Source organism: Lygodium microphyllum, chromosome 8, assembly GCF_053477565.2.
Source record: "Lygodium microphyllum isolate KBCC chromosome 8, Lygodium_microphyllum_v1.1.10, whole genome shotgun sequence".
NCBI lineage: Eukaryota > Viridiplantae > Streptophyta > Polypodiopsida > Schizaeales > Lygodiaceae > Lygodium > Lygodium microphyllum.
The window spans coordinates 159,161,008-159,180,663 of record NC_141142.1 but is presented as its reverse complement, the minus strand read 5'-3'; the positions used below and the strand labels follow the sequence as shown (position 1 = coordinate 159,180,663).

The 19,656-nt window shown below is 40.5% G+C and overlaps 1 protein-coding gene across 1 annotated transcript in view; it reads right to left on the bottom strand.

Moving 5' to 3' along the window:
* The window catches only part of MIA40 (Cox19-like CHCH family protein), a 140,721-nt gene extending 135,640 nt beyond the window's left edge, over positions 1 to 5,081 (bottom strand). The window contains exon 1 of the mRNA XM_087683793.1: positions 4,720 to 5,081. Coding sequence (XP_087539919.1) covers positions 4,720 to 4,855 — 136 coding nt within the window. The 5' untranslated portion in view covers positions 4,856 to 5,081. The remainder of the gene's footprint in view (positions 1 to 4,719) is intronic.
* Positions 5,082 to 19,656: the final 14,575 nt, after the last annotated feature.

The window sequence follows — 19,656 nt, the reverse complement described above, 5'->3', positions numbered from 1 at the left end:
GTTTCTTTCAGCAATATAAGAAGATATAACTCTAATAGACAAAAATGTGTATAAAATAATACCTTCCTCTATGCTGCTCAGATCGCCTATCTGATGCTTCCATTGGCTCCGAAAGGGGGTTAAAATACCGACACACTTGGCCAGAATTTTGCCAGATCACTCCATCTCCCCCTTTGGAGTGTTATTCAATCACTGCCTGAAAACAGTGATCATGCGTCGCGCGATTTCGCCAATCTCTCTTTTTACATAAAATCCTCTCAAATTGGCTGAAAGCTACATGCTTTCTTTTACATGTTATCCTAATCTAGAAGTTGTCTACAATTTTATGGATTTTTACAAGAGATAAATATCTAAAATATCAAAAATTAGCTAAAACTTGTCTAAAAATCTAATATTTTTGAACCATGGACACTAACACTAATGTCTAAAATGGCATTGACTCTCTAAATCAATAAGAAAGCCACACTCTAGATTTTTTTACACAATGTGTGCGTAGCGGCATGACACCGGCTTCCTCCTCGTTGGGCCCATGACACACTTTGAGATTCAGGGATCGAGGGGGTCCCTGAGGAGTGGAACCGCATGATGGACCGCGGAGGTTACGGAGAAACCATGCACATTCTACGGAGCTTGTTTGCTCTAACTATTGTTTGATGACCCGTGTCATGCAAGATCGAGAGCCCACTTCAGTGAAGAAGGCTTTACAATCTGACCATTGGCGGAAGGCTATGAAAGCCAAGTTGGAGGCTACTGAGAGGAATGGCACTTAGTCTCTTGTGCCTCATTCCTCTCACAAGAAGATAATTGGTGTCAAGTGGGTCTTCAAGACTAAGTACCTTAGCGATGGTTTTTTGGACAAGCACAAGGCTTGCCTTGTTACTAAGGGTTTTGTTCAGTGCTCCGGCATTGACTTCCATGATACTTTTGCCCCCACTGCTCATATGGCAACTATTCGAGCCATTCTTACCTTGGCTGGCCATAGAAGATGGCTTGTCTATTAGTTAGATGTGAAGTCGGCCTTTCTCAATGGCGACTTGTGGGAGGAGATCTATGTAGAGCAGCCTCCTGGTTTTGGATCCTCAGATGGGAAAGTTTACATGTTGAAGAAGGCCTTGTATGGCCTCAAGCATGCTCTGTGTGCATGGAATGAGAAGATTAACTCGTTTTTTTTGTCAAAGTTGGGATATCGGCGCTCCAAGACTGATCCGCAGCTTTATGTGCACACTTCCGCAGCTGGTTGTGTGTTGTTTGTGTTATATATTGATGATTTGATTATGACAGGGGATCATGCACAAACAGTCCAAGAGACCGAGACAGCTTTACATCAGATGTTCGAGATGACAGATTTGGGGCTTCTTCATTTCTTCTTGGGTCACGAGATTTATCAGTCTCAGAGGGGGATTCTCATCTCTCAGTAGAGATACATTCAAGAGCTCTTGGTGACTTTTGAGATGGAGACTTATCGGCCCATTCCTACTCCTATGGATCCGAACTGGAAAGCCACTTCACACTCCGCTTCTCCCATGACGGATGCTTTCTACTACCATCATTTGATTGGATCCTTGATTTGGCTACTCAACACTCGTGTTGATCTTTCTTTGCTGTGGGTCTTTTGGTGGCGTTCATGAGTGAACCCCAACAAGTCTTCAGAGGGACCTCTGACTTGGGGATTTCTTATCCAACTGGTACAAATGCTTCCGATCTTGTTCTTGCAGGGTGGAGCAACTGGAATTGGGCTGGCAATGTGGACCACCGGCGGTCTACTACAGGTTACTGTTTTACCTTAGGTACAGGTGTTATCTCTTAGAGTAGCAAGAAGCAACCCACAGTAGCCCTTTCTTCTACTGAGGCGGAGTATCGAGCCGCGTCTTCCATCACATGTGAGGTTGTGTGGCTTCGGAGATTGTTAGAAAAGCTTGGTTGCCCCTAGACTCATCCTACTCTTCTGCGGTGCGACAATGAGAGTTGCATTGCCTTGGTCTGAAAAACCATATTCCATGCCAAGACGAAGCACATTGAGATCCAATATCACTTCATTGAGGAGAAGCTTCTAGATGGCACCATTGATGTGACGTACTGTAAGACAAAGGATAATCTTACAAATTTATTCACGAGGGCACTTTCCCAAGCTCTTCTTCGACAACATGCTAGATCCCTCAATCTTCTGCCCTGTCTAAGATCTAAGAGGGGGTGTTAGAGAGTCATTCCCTGGCCACATCAGCACTACGGACAATGCAAGAGCTACGTTAGCAGGCGCATGTGCCACGTCAGCACAATCGGACACGTACCACATGGCACAGCAGCAGTCGGACAGGTTTTTGAATAGTCGGCTGCATTAATTGCAGCCGACCTGTTTTCTACCTATTTTTTGTGATATTTTCTGCTATTTATAACAGACTGGTCCAGCACTTATATATATTCTGATCTTGAGATCTAACAGAGACAAACTACAGAGATAGATAGCACTCGGGCCGGGCCAACGGAGATTGAGGTCCTCAAGGTGGAGACACACACAGATATTTTCTCTGTACCCATGTATATTTTTGCATTCCTATACAACATACTACACTGCAGATTTTCTGTGTTACATTGTCTCCTTTTCTCTCTCTCTCTTCTCTCTGTGTTCACTCTCTCTCAGTCTTTGTCCTACGCTTCCGCATCGCTACACTCTGACACCATGCCCATTCATGGAGTGGAGACTATTCCCCTTGCCAGATAGCCACACTTAAGCAACCAAAGTTCTTTACATACCAGATTTGGCTTTTAACCTTCTTTCTATCCATGATTTGACACAACTAGATACTCGCATGGTCTTTACCCAAGATGCTATGACCATTAAGAATATTTGGGAAGGCACTCAGGAAAGTGGAATTATAAGCTCATTACCCTTGTTGCGCGGACTTTCCATGAGCTTGGGTCGGTTTGGCATGACCATTATGGATGCCTGAGTTTCGCCTTAGGGCACAGCCTCCCTTAGGAAGGCCAAATATTTAATGTTGATTGTTGATGATTTCGATAAATACGTGTAGCCATACTTCTTGAACAACAAGAGTGAGGCATACTCCAACTTCTGCAAGAGTGGAAGGTGTTTGCATCGTTATATCCAAGGGGTTCTCTAATTGGTCTACCAATAGCCCTACTATGGACTTCAGTCCTCAAGTACTCATTATCTCCCTTGAGGATAGACTTGAATCTTGATGTGTCCTCTTCTCTTTCTGAGTTACCCTCTCCATCAAGTGTGCATCCAAAAGCAATCTTGCCCACTTTCCCTAGAGACCCTTTGATCCAATGGAAAGTGGAGCCTTGCTCCAATTTAGATGTCAGTGACACTGACCACAGTTCTATCACCCTTCCCACCTACATATCAACAAGGCACGCCCTAGCCTATCTTCTCTCTTTCATTGCGTATTCCTCCATTTAGTGTACCTATCTTTTGGTAGTGGGCACATCCCAAAACCCAACACACCACACTCAAAAGCACTTTTTATTGAAGTTGAGATATACGTGTTTTACAAACTCATATGCTGTTTTTTGCTCCTAATTTGCCTTTTTAGATTGGTACTATGCCCTATAGGAGCTATTGGTTGACTGGAGTAAAAACTTGGATCATTTGGCACTCCTTAACTTGGTTGCCTTTCTTCACCGAGGCTTCACACTCTAGACCAGCATGGAGCCTTCTTCTCTTGAGGCCATGTTCTTGCCTTCCTTCAAACGACCTTGGAGGCCATTCATTTCACACATTTTCAATTGGACTTGCATCTCACTCTTCTTCTTTGGGTGCTTCTCCATTCCCCCTTGACATTGACACTATTATCTTGGGGAGAGAGGGGGTGCTTACTTCTCCTTGTATTGTTTGGTAGTGAGAAGAGGCAATATTCTTCTCTTGGTGCTTATAGGATCTTGGTCATTCATACCTTTGTATCATCATCCATTTGCATCTTGATGGTCATGATTGCAAACGGGCACTAGGGCAAGTGAACTACTAGCACACATTCAAGGAACAAGCATATTATATCTCGTTATCATTTGATTCATGAGCAGTTTCATCACTACACAATTCTTTTGGAGTATATTTTTAACCATTTGCATGGGATTGAAGGCTTCACCACAAAGCAAACTTAATCAGCTAGCTGCTACTCTCTACAATTAGTAGTCCGAGAGGGTGTGCCTCTTGCCTCACCAATTTTGTAGTCTTCTTACATTCAATTGAGTTCTCATCTCCGTTTGTTCAAATATCACTAAGAAGGAGTGTTGATATATAGTGTCTAGCTCCATTACACCCACTCTTGTCCAAGGCACCCTAGTTTTTGTATGTTGATGCACCTTGAGTTGTGTCCCTCAATCATGTAAACACGTCATCCTTGTATGGCATTTTTCAACAATTTGAGTCAGAAACACTTTGTCAATTGGTTATACTAGCCCCAAAGTCATCCATGTTCCAAATTAGGAATTTTCTGCTAATAAACCAGTGGCAAGTCCTTGATTATCGTGTCCCTCGGCATGAGGAGATAATTCTTTTACTTAAATGGGCACCTTTTGAGTTGTTGTACAACCGGCACTCGAACTCAATCCACCTGGACAGGAATGGATGATTTTCATATTAATGAGCTAAATGTAAACCCAAGATCCATTTTTGCGGTTACAAACATTTGGAACTTGGTTCACACACAAAGACAGCTTAGAGTGCAACTGCAAGTTCAACCAACGAAGAGGATTCACCTGCAGACAAACTCTGGAAAGGAGAAGCTGCAGTCGGAGATCCATCTGATGTACGTGCTTGTGACTGTTCGGCTGCTGCCCTCTCCCTCTCTTCCACGGTGAGAGGACTGGCGGATACTTCTATTAGTCGCAGCATCCGAGGCGTCAGGTAATTTGATTCAATGTGACGAAGAGTGGCAGTGTAGACAAGTGAGGCATGCACTAGTAGCCGGTCCAGCAGCCAACCTTATTCAACTACAACTAAAATATGAGGGGGCAAGTCGTGAGCTACACGGACACGGGCCTAGTATTAAGCTCGTTACACGCTGCCATTGCTCGCCCAATCTGCACACAGTTGTGGGCATAGGAAAAGTTGACTTGGACGGTGATCACTTGTCCACCACATGCTTACACATTGGGCAGTAGAAGCTTTTCGTTGTCAATAAGTGTCCTTCCGTTCGCAATCATTTACACATCGGCCACCACCTACGCACCAAATACTTTTTGAATCGCATGTGAATGAAGGGACGCTATGAATGTTGATCATTATTCACATAATAATTATTATTTGAATACATGATTAAACACTTTAAAACGACTAATAAAATTAGTTTTGAAAAAGAGAGCAAGGGAGTTGAACCCCTTCACCATGTTGTTGAGGCATGGCTCTACCAAGCTCTCTATGGAAAGGTGGAAAGAGGGAAAATTTATTAGCACACTAGCCCTCCTTCTACCTTTCCACTTGCAATGCAGATGCAACAGAACTTTACTCACTGTTGTCTTCATCGTTGATCTCCTCTGTAGAGTCGGAATCACCAAAGACTGTTCTCACATTTGCGTTCTCCCTCTCTCAAAACATGGCTCGAACAACGTTGTCTCTTCAAGATGCTCCCCCAAGATGGCTTGCCCCGATGTTGGGTCCATTAATTGAGCTCTTTGTATTGCTTGTGTGGTACCTGTGTTTGTTAGTGTAGCAACCTCTGCTAATCCATTCCTCAAACTATTTTGTTGGTCCATGTCTTGACGAGGTGCATTACTTTCCCTCTCAAGTTCCAATGTCACTTCATGTATCCATGCATCATCAAAACTATCTCCATACACAATGCATATATCATGTAGAATAAGGCATGCTTGCCCCGGTGTTGGGTCCGCTAATTGAGCTCTTTGTATTGCTTGTGTGGTACCTGTGTTTGTTAGTGTAGCAACCTCTGCTAATCCATTCCTCAAACTATTTTGATGGTCCATGTCTTGACGAGCTGCATTACTTTCCCTCTCAAGTTTCGATGTCACTTCATGTATCCATGCATCATCAAAACTATCTCCACACACAATGCATATATTATGTAAAACAAGGCATGCTGCCACCATCTTCGTGACATTTTGTAAAAGCATGTCACATCTCTTCAACAATATACGAAATCGCACTTTAAGGATGCCGAATGCTCTTTCAACTTGCATATAAGTACTTGATTGTATGTAATTCCAATAATAACGTTTCGAAGATAGTCCATCCTTACTACCCTTGAAAGGAGGAAGCATCCAAAAGCATGAAGGATAAGCACAAATCACCTAGTAGACAATATTCTCCCAAAGCTTTGTTTGTTCATTGTTTTCTTAGATCTAAACGTTGAAAAACATTCCAATCGTGCATAGAACCTACCCAACCAACGTCATAGTCCCAAACAACACAATTGGTTGCCACACTGATCTGTAGAATAAATGAGTGGAAGCCCTTCCTATTAAAATAATCTTCGTGGTTCTCTCTTGGGGCAATGATGGGCATATGACTACCATCTACTATACCAACAACATACAATATACCTTGAAGGGCCTAAAATTCATATGCATATTTTTGCATTTGTTGTGATGTTGGCCACTTTATGTACATACCATGCAATCCAAATGTGGCCAGTGCATCTCAAAAGTCCAAAACAACCAACTGTGTAAACGAAATCAAGACTCCGTACAAATCAGCTATAAGTTCCAAATTTGAGCCACTCACCAAGTGATGCAGGACCACACAAACCCGCTTCTCAATAGGTATTGCTCTTCTATAGTTCGTGTTCTTGCGTTGCATTTGTGGTACTAACTTCGCGATGAGATATCCAAATGTACTCCTGCTAACTTGTAACCTACTTTTGAACATGCGATTTGAATAACTCCCCAGAAGCCCTTGCTCCATAAAGAGTTTGTGGTCTTGGATAAGCCCAACATGACCATAGATCATGCCTTTGTTGACCTATTCTAGCTAGACATGCAACGTAACCTCGAGCCATGCACTCCATCAAAGTATGCAATTGCATATTGTCATCGTTCCCATCATCCAAATTGCTTAGCAATAGCTGGAACATTGCTATGATAGTAACTACAACAACGACGACACACATTAACAGAAGACTTTCATCATTCATTCGCTTGTCAAAAGATTTGACGAAACTTTACGAGACAATTGAAGAGAGATGCATAAGTACAGTTAAAAATATTTTTTTAAAAGTTCCAAATTCATCTACTGTTGAAACCATCATTCCTTTTTAAGACTTTTGATTGCATCTAATAGACCAAATACTAAAGAGGCAAATTTATCCATGATAATGAGCTTGCGCTCTTCAAATGTTTCCTTTTCCTCTAAGTTTACTTTTTGGATGGCTAACATTGATCGGGAGGTACTAGCCATGTCACTGAGAGACTCCTCTATCTTTCTATCCTTCTTATTGCGTGCTCCTTCGCTAGTTGTTTGATCTTGCCCAATCTTCGAAGGCTCATTGGAGCCAATGTCTTCCTAGGTGTGCTCACCTGGGTCATTGGAGACTGATGTAGTGTTGTCTTCTAGGAGGACAACCCACTAACAGATGAGGCATGTGCATCGCTGACAACATTGGCTCGATTTCACATATATTCATCCACAAGATCATACCATTTACAAGTGATCTTGTGATCATTGCTTAATATGGCATTGTGGACCTTATCCTTTCTATATGACTCATAGACGCATCCCCAACATTTTCTGCATGCCTCTCACCATCTTTGTCAAACTTCAAAAATAGCAATGCTAGCTGTGTAGCTACCTTGGACCATATATCCACTCCTTGCTTCGGTGGCTTTGAGAACTCTGCACTCATAGATCCTCGAATGTGAATGAGCTGTACTGTCCATGCATCCTTCCACTAAGCAAACAGTTTGTTTGTGCTTGTTGAATGATCTTGTGTCTTGGGTGCATCATCTTGATTCTTTCCTTTCCACGCCCTCTTTGGTTTAGGAGGTTTTGGTGCGTCAAACTTCGATGAAGTTCATCGTGGACACTACTTTTTGGCATTCTCAAAATGTGGCACCATTGGTACTTGGGTCTGAACCTTGTCAACCTCATCACATGTGTCCTAGATTGCATCACAGGAACTTATTGCTTGCGGTTCTTGTTGTGGTGATGCCGAGGGGCCATGTTGAGGACTATGTGGAATTGGATGAAGAATTACATTATTGTGTATTATTGTGGATCCATCTATACCTAATTGTCTTGGTCATTGGAATGGTGCGAATTGAGGCGGACAAGGATTGAAGGAGGGCGATTTGGAAACACATTTATGGGAATACCACCAATCACACTATGGCTTGGAATGTGGCTTGGAACACCCACACTTTGGCTCGAAAAGTACGTAAAGTCATTACTGCACATTGCATCTTGGCTCATTTGAGACATGAACTATTGAAACTCCTCCATGGGAGTGCTCTCTTGAGAATCCATCGAGCTCCACCTTACGCATGAAAATTGATCCATTATTTAAAATATGTGAATGGATAGTCAAGTTTATTGTTCTTTACATAATTGATCCATTATTGTTCTTTACATTCTATGCACAATTTTATTATTCTTTACGTGACTAATATTACCATGCCAAACCTTGTAAGACCATAATGACTTAAGAACTTGTGATGATGATTTTGCATGAATACATGATACTTATAATGATGATTTTGCATGAATACATCATAGAAGCATATATCATAGAAGATCGTAAATTATTTATGAACTTATGATGATGATCTTGCATCAATACATGATACTCGGAATGATCATGCAATGCACAAATGATTTCAACCCCATATCATACAAGACCATGAACGAATTACGAACTTATGATGATGAGTTTACATGGATAGATGATTCTTAGGCATGTTACACACCAGGCCCTAGATGACCAGTGTGTGCAACACGGGCGAATCACAGGCCTGGATACCAAAAAAGGGCACATTGCAATGACTGGAAATAACGACAATGCAAAATGCATAAATCATACACAAACCCAAACCATAGAAGACCATAAACTTTCATAGGCAAAACATAATTGCAAATACACAATTCTTATGACCTATGAACTTTCATGTAAAAGAGCCGAGAATATAAAAGTTTTTTGCATCCATACATGATAGATATCATGATGATGCAATGCATACACAATGGCTTATAATCACATGCATGAGACCCAAAAAATTTCTTATTGAATCATTTCTTGAATCTGACATAAAGCTTACTCAAAGCACTAAACACAAAGCATGAACCATAAAGCATGTAGTAATTTAAAACATAACGCAAGTCTTGTAGATATACCTATAGAGAGAGAGAGAGAGAGAGAGAGAGAGAGAGAGAGAGAGAGAGAGAGAGAGAGAGAGAGAGAGAGAGAGAGAGAGAGAGAGAGAGAGAGAGAGAGAGAGAGAGAGAGAGAGAGAGAAAGAAAGAAAGTTATATTAACATCTTCTAAAGACTAAAACTGGCCTATGAGACAAACTGTGATACAACTGATGAGGTCCAGCTATCTAAAATAAAAGTGATGAATGAAAAGCTAAAAACTGGAAACTGAAAATACGGTGCTATGAGTGTGATAAGTGTCATGTATGTGTATGTGCGTATGTAGCTCAGGTACTCCAGATAATGGCTACAAAAGGGGAACAAATGTCGATTGTGATAGGGGAACAACTGTCGGCTGTGATAAAGTGGTGCGATGTGTATATGTAACAGATGCAGGGAGATATACTATCTTGGGATGTAGTAGCACTCGTCGAAGTCGCTAATAGTAGATGATCCCTCCTGGATGCAGGATGTGGTACATCGGCGGTGGAGAAAGAGCAAACTGGAGATCTGAGATCCAATGTGTCGAGTGTCGTCGGATCTCAGTCTGCTGTCGATGTAGATTAAGAATCCTCCGGATCTCCTGTCGGTGTGGCTGTGGGTTCCGAAACCCACGGATCCTCGTGCGGCGTCGGGTACGCTAGTCCTCAGCCTGCTGTAGTGTGAGCCCGGAGGTCTGGCTGGAGGCTGGTACAGTAGCTCTCACTGTCAGAGAGAGAGAGAGAGAGAGAGAGAGAGAGAGAGAGAGAGAGAGAGAGAGAGAGAGAGAGAGAGAGAGAGAGAGAGCACCTACTAATTGATATTCCTTCCTTTCGTGTGACCATCCTTTTGGCATGATGATAGCAATGGCCCTATATTCCTCGTGATATCATCAAAAAACATGTGATCAACATTACCATTCAAATTATGATATGAATTGCAATTCAAGGAGACCAAGAGAAAGGGAAATGATGCATGCATAATCGTATGTCAGCATTGCATGAGGGCCACCCATTAATATGACTTGATTTGGCAAAAAAAAATTGTCTGAATTGTTGTTGCACCCAACTAGTCCCAAATAGAATGATCAATCTCCAATCTTTGATCAATGATTAGAATGATGATCAATCTCTAATCCCTAATCAATGATTAGACTAATCAACCAGTTCCATGATCAGAGTTTGGATTAGAATGATTAGAATGATCAATCTCCAATCTATGATCCATGATTAGAACGATCAAACTCCAATCCCTGATTAATCTCCAACCTCCAATCAAAGCCAACCAGTTCATGTAGGGGGGAGACCAATATCCAATCAAATCAAACTGCATTTATGCATCACTAGCATGATCATGGAATCCTCAAATGAGTCCATGCATAGGGGAGACCATTGCTCGAGGGAAAAGGAAGGAGCTCATGCAAGGGGGAAGAGCTCATCGAACTAGAAATATACCTCATCCACCACTCATCCATCACAAATGGCAACAATCATTGAAGTTAAAGACAAAGCTTTTAAAAAACACAATGTACTAATCAGAGAAATTAGTAACCCATGCTCTTGTCCACCACAAATGCCTAATCAGAGAAAGTCACTATACTAATCAGAGAATTCAATAACTCATGCTCTCAACCACCACAAATGCCTAATCGGAGAAAGTCACCGTATTCATCAGAGAATTCAATAACCCATGCTCTCATCTACCACAAATGGAAACCATGCTTGAAGTTAAAGACAAAGCTTTTAACAAAGTCACTATACTAATCAAAGAAATCGATAACCCATGCTCATGCAAGAGTTGACTATAGAGATAGAGAGAGAGAGAGAGAGAGAGAGAAAGCTAACAAAGTTGATGTACTGATGATCAGAGAATCAATAACCCATGCTCTCGTCCACCAGAAATGGCAAAGGTAAAGACAAAGGTTTCAGAGAAATCGATAACCCATGCTCATGCAAGAGTCGACTATACACGAGAGAGAGAGAGAGAGAGAGAGAGAGAGAGAGAGAGAGAGAGAGAGAGAGAGAGAGAGAGAGAGAGAGAGAGAGAGAGAGAGAGAGAGAGAGAGAGAGAGAGGGAGAGGGAGAGGGAGAGAGGGAGAGGGAGAGGGAGAGGGAGAGGGAGAGGGAGAGGGGGAGGGGGAGGGGGAGGGGGAGGGGGAGGGAGAGAGAGAGAGAGAGAGAGAGAGAGAGAGAGAGAGAGAGAGAGAGAGAGAGAGAGAGAGAGAGAGAGAGAGCGAGAGGGAGAGGGAGAGGGAGAGGGAGAGGGAGAGGGAGAGGGAGAGGGAGAGGGAGAGGGGGAGAGGGGGAGGGGGAGGGGGAGGGGGAGGGGGAGGGGGAGGGAGAGAGAGAGAGAGAGAGAGAGAGAGAGAGAGAGAGAGAGAGAGAGAGAGAGAGAGAGAGAACCTTGCAGCTGAAACGGATCATACCAAGCATTGATGATAGTGATGATGGCATGTGTCACACACAACAGGCAAGAAGTACGAACAATTCATCAATGAGCGGGAGTAGGAGATTGATCAACCTGCATATGAAGAGAGGGGAAAACGGTGTCGGGCTCACTTGTGAATGACAATTGGATGCGCAAGATGATGGATGGAGCAGGGCAGGGAAGATCCCCTACCCTATTCAAGGCCAAAACATGGCAGGGAAGGCATTGAATGCTCCCCAAGGCAGGGCTGTTTGGGTGCGCTGAGTGTATAAAGGAGAAGTGTCCCTTTTTCGGTATCCTGGCCTATGATTGGCCCATGTTGCACACACTAGACATCCAGGCACCTGGTGTGTAACGGGCCTTAGTCTTGAGCTATATGGAAAGAAGATACAAGGGCTTGCCTACTTGAAGAGTTACAACAAAAGTACTTATATTAATTTTATTGGGGTTGTTTAACAAGAAAGTAAGCAAAGCACTTGATTTAAAGGCATATTGGATGTTCTAAGAAGTAGATAGTACCTTATACTTGAGCTAAGTTTCAAAATGGAGTTTAATAAGAATAAACCCAAGATTTTCACACACTATTGGATTTATATGGTAGATGTAAAACTAGGAATACATGTATTAGGCCCTTTAGCATTTGCACAGTTGCTTCCTCTTACTCACAAAAATGTGAAGTGAGCAAGGCATAGCCTCGCAATATTTGCAATAATTCCAACCACATGAGCATGCTTAACCGGCAATGACAACCAAGTTGACTAGTTTTTACTTGTTTAAAAAATGGAGAGTTTGTCCATTGATATGCACATACAATTGGCATGTGTGTGCATATGTGTATGTTGTCTTTGTATATGTGTATATATAAATAAGTACATTTAACTTTATGTGTATTTCTATACACATATGTAAGCATCCACATATGTAAACTAATGAATATACCTATACATATCAATATATGTCCATTATATGGTTATATTTGTATTTCACATACAAAGCAAGCCACAACCTTGCATGCATGGTGCGCAGATCGGACGCTGTATGCTCGTGTAGTGAATCCCGGAAGGTCCCGAAGAACAATGAACTCTACTTTTTGCACAAGTTACAAGGTAAAAAGCATGAACGACAAGAGCAAGAGACCAATTGGGTGCAATCTCCCCCATGCCTTGTGTGAGCACTTCACAAAGCATGTATTTTATGTATATTTCATCTTCATGCTCAATAATAGCCCAATTTACAAAAATATATCAAGCTTTTAGCTTTTGAGTTTGGTTTTACAAAAATAGGAATAAAGCTAATGGACAGTGCCCATAGAGTCTGGCATGCCCAATACAATGTCCAAATAGAAATAACATAACCGTGCGCATGGGCGCATACAGAATAATAATAAATAATCGATGCCTCAATAAATAAGCATGACAAAATATAGGCGTGGCGCCTATCAAAATATAATCCATAGATCGAATACTCGCTATCCTCCAATGCTTTCCTCCGCCACTGCTGCTATCTCTACACAACTGAAGCATTCACAATCGTTAGTAAAATAATACAATTAAACCGACAAAAGTGAATACCTAGCAGTCTTCAGCTACATAAATAAATCAACTGGCTAGAAATAAATCCTAACCTTATTTTATTACGAGTACACACTCTAAACTTATAAACGTTTATTAATTTAATATGCATTTTGCGGAATCACCCGCTATGGAATCACCCATGTACACACTAAATTAATGAAACGCCGGAAAAGGACAGGTGTCCCCATCAACTTCTCGCACAAAGAATCCACTTTGTGTATGAGCCTTGGTCATCAAAGTTTACGGAATCCACCGTAAAACCTCACAGAATCCACCGTGGCACGGAATCCACCGTGAAATATGCCTCCTGGCATCATACCCCCGGGGTGGGATAGCAATTGACCTCAATTGTTATTAGCTCAATGTGGAGCTAGTAGAGTGGGGAAAGCATTTAAGTCTCTAGCGTGCATCCATTGTGCTTCCTCTACAGGATGGTTCTTAAATTTAACTAAATATCTAGAATACCTTCGGCCAGTTCTAGTGGTCATAAAATCAGTGTCTATGATAGCTTCTGGTTCAAGTATTTCAGTCTCTTCCTCTAATAAAGGTGGGTTTTCATAAACAGGGTGTACAGGTAATTGGCCTCTAAATGGTCTCAGTAAGCTAATGTGAAATGTGTTGTGAATTTTCCAATGAGGTGGTAATTCTAACTTGAATGCATTGTCATTAATTTTATGAATAATCCTAAATGGTCCATAGAATCTGGGGGCTAATTTGACAACTGGGTGTCTATCTACACTTTGCAGTCTACGTTTTTCTATTCTCAGCCAAACATAATCATCAACTTTGAAATTCATTGCTTGTCTTTTCTTGTTGGCTTGTTTGGTATATGATTGCTGGGCTTTAGCAATTATATCTTTAACCTCATCAAAAATACTATTATGCATACTAGCAATATCATCAGCACTTTGAATTCTATTTGACAAAGATGCAACATGTGTAGATAATCTATATCCATAAATCACTTCAAACGGTGCTTTCTTTGTAGATGTGTGTGGTGTATTGTTATATGCAAACTGTAATAAATGCAAATGTGTGTCCCATGTTTGTGGTTTAGAAATAGTATATGCATGTAAAAGATCTAGAATTGTGCTGTTAGTGGCTTCTGTTTGTCCATTAGTTTCTGGATGAAGTGCAGATGAGAAATCAATCTTTCTGCCTAGGTTAGCAAACAGAGTAATCCAAAAGTTGTTACAAAATCTAGAATCACGATCTGAAATAATAACTTTTGGCAATCCATGGTTAGTAAAAACAGTTTTCAAAAATAACTGTGTTGCTTGTGATGCTGTTAAAGTTTTCTTACATGGAATGAAATATGCTTGTTTACTAAATCTATCTACAACTGTCCAAATCATATCATGGTTAGATTTAGTATTAGGTAAACCAGTAATGAAATCCATAGATATTTGTTCCCAAGGTTTAGATGGAATAGACAAAGGCATAAGTAATCCATACTGTTTTCCATGATATCTCTTAACTCTTTGACAAATCAAACATTCAGAAACAAAGTTAGATACATCAGCATCCATATGCGGCCAATAAAAATCTTCAGTTAATATATGTAAGGTAGATATGATACCTCTATGACCTTGGTATGGGGGACAATGAATTTCATTCAAAACAAAAGATTGGAATGAAATTTTAACACACAATCTCTTTTCATAAAACATAAATCCATAATTATATGACAATGAATCAACAGGAATGAAATTATTTTGAACTAATTTATTCCAATCAATATGAAAAGTAATATCCTGATGATATGTATTTTTCATAGCAATCAAAGAATCAAAAGATATGACAAAAATATTATGAATGGCAGGTCTTCTACTCAATGCATCAGCCACTACATTTTCTTTTCCAGGTTGGTATTGAATGATAGGATGAAAACTTTGAATAAAGGAAGCCCATTTGATATGACAGTCAGAGATTTGAGGTTGGCTAAGTAAATGTCTAATACTTTGCTGATCGGTCTTAATCATAAATTCTGAACCCATTAAGTAGTGTTTCCACTGTCTTAATGCTTGTACAACTGCTAATAGTTCTTTGTCATATGTTGAATATTTCAGCTCAGAGGGTTTCAACTTACAACTAGAATAGGCTATAGGATGATTGTCTTGCATAAGTACAGCTCCTATTCCTGATCCACTAGCATCACTACTAGAAAGAATGGTCTATTAAAGTCAGGCAACTGTAGAACAGGGGCATGGATTAATGCATGTTTCAGTAAGTCAAAGGATTTCTGTTGATTTTCGGACCATTGATAAACAATTCCTTTCTTCAGAAGTTTGGTTAATGGTAAAGCAAGTAATGAAAAATTACGTACAAACTTCCTATAGAAACTAGCAAGACCAAGGAATGAGCGTAACTCATGCATGTTTTTAGGTACATGCCAATTTAATATTGCATCAATTTTCTTAGGATAAACTTTAATTCCATCAGATGATACAATATGACCTAAATACTCAATTTCTGTTTTAAAGAATTCACTCTTTTTAGGATTTGCATATAGTTGATTTTCTTTCAATAACTGAAAAACCAATGACAAATGCTCATAATGTTCTTTCTCATTTTGACTAAACACCAAAATATCATCAAAGAAGACAATTACACAATATTGATATTTCAGAAATATACGGTTCATCATTCTACTAAACGTAGCAGGTGCATAAGTCAATCCAAATGGCATGACTAAAAATTCGTAATGACCAAACTGTGTTCTAAATGTAGTCTTGAATATGTCAGACTTATCTAGTCTCACCTGATGATAACCAGACTTAAGGTCGATTTTACTAAATATAGCAGATCCTTGCAATTTATCCATAAGGTCATCAACTCTAGGAATAGGATACCTATTCTTTACAGTGATCTTATTTAAAACTCGATAGTCAATGCACATACGATAGGTATTATTCTTTTTCTTGACTAACAGAACATGTGCATCGAATGGAGAACTGCTAGGTCGAATCAATCCTCTATTTAGTAATTCCTCAACTTGACTCTGGATTTCTTTTTGCTCTATCTGGTTATGTCTATATGGTGCTTTGCAAGGTGGTTGTGTGCCAGGGATTAAATCTATCGTATGGTCTTCTAGACGTGAAGGAGGTAAACCAAGTGGAAGGTCTTCTGCAAAACAGTCCTTAAAATATGCAAGAAATTCTTTATGCCTAGGGTGCATATGACTTTCTTTGACTTGCAATTCATTCACCCAAATGAGATAAGATTTACTACTCTTGCGTAATGTACGTTTAGCTTGAGTATGCGAAAGCAGTGGAAAAACATTAGATGCATGTATACCATATAATATAATAGATTTTCCTTGAAAATTAATATTCATTGTGTGTGTGGAATAATCTATATCTGGATTATGCTGGTGACGCCAAGGCATTCCTAAAATAATGTCACTCAACTGTAATGGAACAACTAGAAAATTTCTTCTTTCAGTGTACTGACCAATTTGAATCTCTAAGTCTTGCACTTCCTGTGTACCATTATACCTAGTGCCTAAGAATGCAGCTTTTATGCGATAATGCGTAGATACAGTCTGTAATTTCAATTCTTTTACTAATTTTGCTGAAATAAAATCATGAGTACTACCATCGTCATGCAAAATAGTCTTTTTCTTTCCATGCACCAAACATTTCATAGTCAATAATGAATGCGGAGTAGGCATACCTGGTAAAGTATCTGAAGTAGTAGTAGTGTCGTCCTCATCTTCAGTGAAATCAGGCATATCTTCATGTTCGTCTTTGTCCATGGCTCCAAGGTAGTTGATATGAGCTGGTGGCTTCTTTGAATGACAATTTGCTGCTAGATGTCCAGGTTGGTGGCATTTATAGCATACTATTGGCTTGGCTTTGGTTGCATTATTTGCAATGGCGGGAAGTCTAGGTACATTTGGATTTGGCTGTAGAATAGGCTTAGGGTTTTGATTGAGATTGGATGCTAATGCAGGTGGTTTTGCCCAATTCTTGTGGAAAGATGATGAAGTGTAACGACCTGGATTAAATCTTCTAAAATTGGAATTGAATTGTTTAGATCCATAATTACCATTGGCTTGGAATTGCTGTGGTCGTCTGTCTCTACCTCGTAGCTTATCTTCAATGTCGTGAGCTAGTGAAATGGCGTCTTCAAGGGTAGCAGGCTTGAACATGTTAACTTTAGCGTAGTAATGCCCAAGGAGTCCAGACATATACTTGCGCTTATGTGTCGCTTATGTGTCGCTTCTGGTACGTCTTCAAGCATGCGTAGCTGGAGTAGTGCATTCCAAAAACGCTCTGTATACTAAGGTATAGGCTCACGATCCCGTTGCTGGAGAAGATCCCATTGCTTAATAGCTTTCTCATGAAATTGCGGTGGAAGAAAATTCTGCATGAACTTCTTCTTGAAATCTTCCCAAGTAGCATGACAATCTATGCTCTTGCGTACTATAGTCCACCAAAGAGATGCTCTGTCTACTAAATGATTAGTGACACACTTGATTTTATCTTTTTCTGCATAGGTTTCCTCATGGAAATAGTCGTCAAACTGACTAATGAATGCTAGAACAGTTTTTTCATCTTGTATGCCATTGAAAGTATGGAATTTGAAACTTCTTTTACTTATCTTTGATTCCTTCCGGATGGTTTGAGCTTCAAGAGTTGCATCGATGGTACGTCGAATCAAATCTTCAGCTTGAGGTTCTTCTTTGTCGGCAGACGCTCTTTGTAAATTTGCGAGTTGAGCTTGCAATGCTTGCCTAGCCCTTGGTTCTTCTTCCAATTGCATCATGATTAAGTCCAGCTTTTGCTCCATCGTAGGCTCAGGTAAGTTGCCTTCAGCCATAAGATCATCCATATGTGGTTCCGTCATCCTGCAAAATTCAAAAGACATTTCTCACTCAAAATCAGGTTAGCGGGATGAGCGTAGCTCAAGTTCGAGAATACAAGGCTTATGTGTTTTTGGGTATAGCTTTCTCAATCTTCTGAAAATCTTAGATTTATCCTTCTTCGTATGTTAAAAATGCTTCAGCAAACCTGCGTATGGGTAGAGTACCTTCCAACGAACAACTTTGCAGTTCGGAGTTTCTGCACAGGAATAGCCCTTCTAGGAGTTTTGAGCACAAGTCAATTCTGACTCCAGTTGACTAGTCTGACTTGCAGAGTTGCAGACTTGTGTAACTTGCAGAGTTGCAGACTTGCAGAACTTATTCGATTTACAGGACTTGCAGAACTTGATTAGGAAATACTTGCAGAACTTGACTTTGTTGGGTGTGACCTGAAGTTTATGACTTGCAGAGATGACTTGTCTTACTTGTCTTAGCTTGATTGATTAAGCTTAGGACTTAATGATCAGTGAACAGCAAATTTCGTGGGGAGGGGGGCCGTTTTTGAGCCGTTGGGAAAATCACGGAGATCCTCTGAGGCATCACTAATCAACTTTGAAGCTTAAAGCTTCACTTAAGGTCTCTAAGCTTTAAAGCTTAAAGCTTGAAAGATGGGGAATTGATGACTTATCTCTCTGGTTGTCCACGACTTGATGAAGAGAAGCTGGAAGTGGTCCTCCGCCTGTATAGCCCGGTCCTTTGCGATCTAATGACAGAAACAGGGGTTCTTGATCGCCAGAAGTCTGCCTGTATTGACGGTTCGCGATGAGATTGACCGTAGAGTCCGATCGTTCTAGGAGCTCCGCCTTCGCACGAGATGGATAGCGATTGGAAGTCTTGATCTCAGCTCCGCTCTGATACCACTGATGCATAGATCGGACGCTGTATGCTCGCGTAGTGAATCCCGGAAGGTCTCCAAGAACAATGAACTCTACTTTTTGCACAAGTTACAAGGTAAAAAGCATGAACGACAAGAGCAAGAGACCAATTGGGTGCAATCTCCCCCATGCCTTGTGTGAGCGCTTCACAAAGCATGTATTTTATGTATATTTCATCTTCATGCTCAATAATAGCCCAATTTACAAAAATATATCAAGCTTTTAGCTTTTGAGTTTGCTTTTACAAAAATAGGAATAAAGCTAATGGACAGTGCCCATAGAGTTTGGCACGCCCAATACAATGTCCAAATAGAAATAACATAACCGTACACATGGGCGCATACAGAATAATAATAAATAATCGATGCCTCAATAAATAAGCATGACAAAATATAGGCGTGGCGCCTATCAAAATATAATCCATAGATCGAATACTTGCTATCTTCCAATGCTTTCCTCCGGCACTGCTGCTATCTCTACACATCAACTGAAGCATTCACAATCGTTAGTAAAATAATACAATTAAACCGACAAAAGTGAATACCTAGTAGTCTTCAGCTACATAAATAAATCAACTGGTTAGAAATAAATCCTAACCTTAATTTATTACGAGTG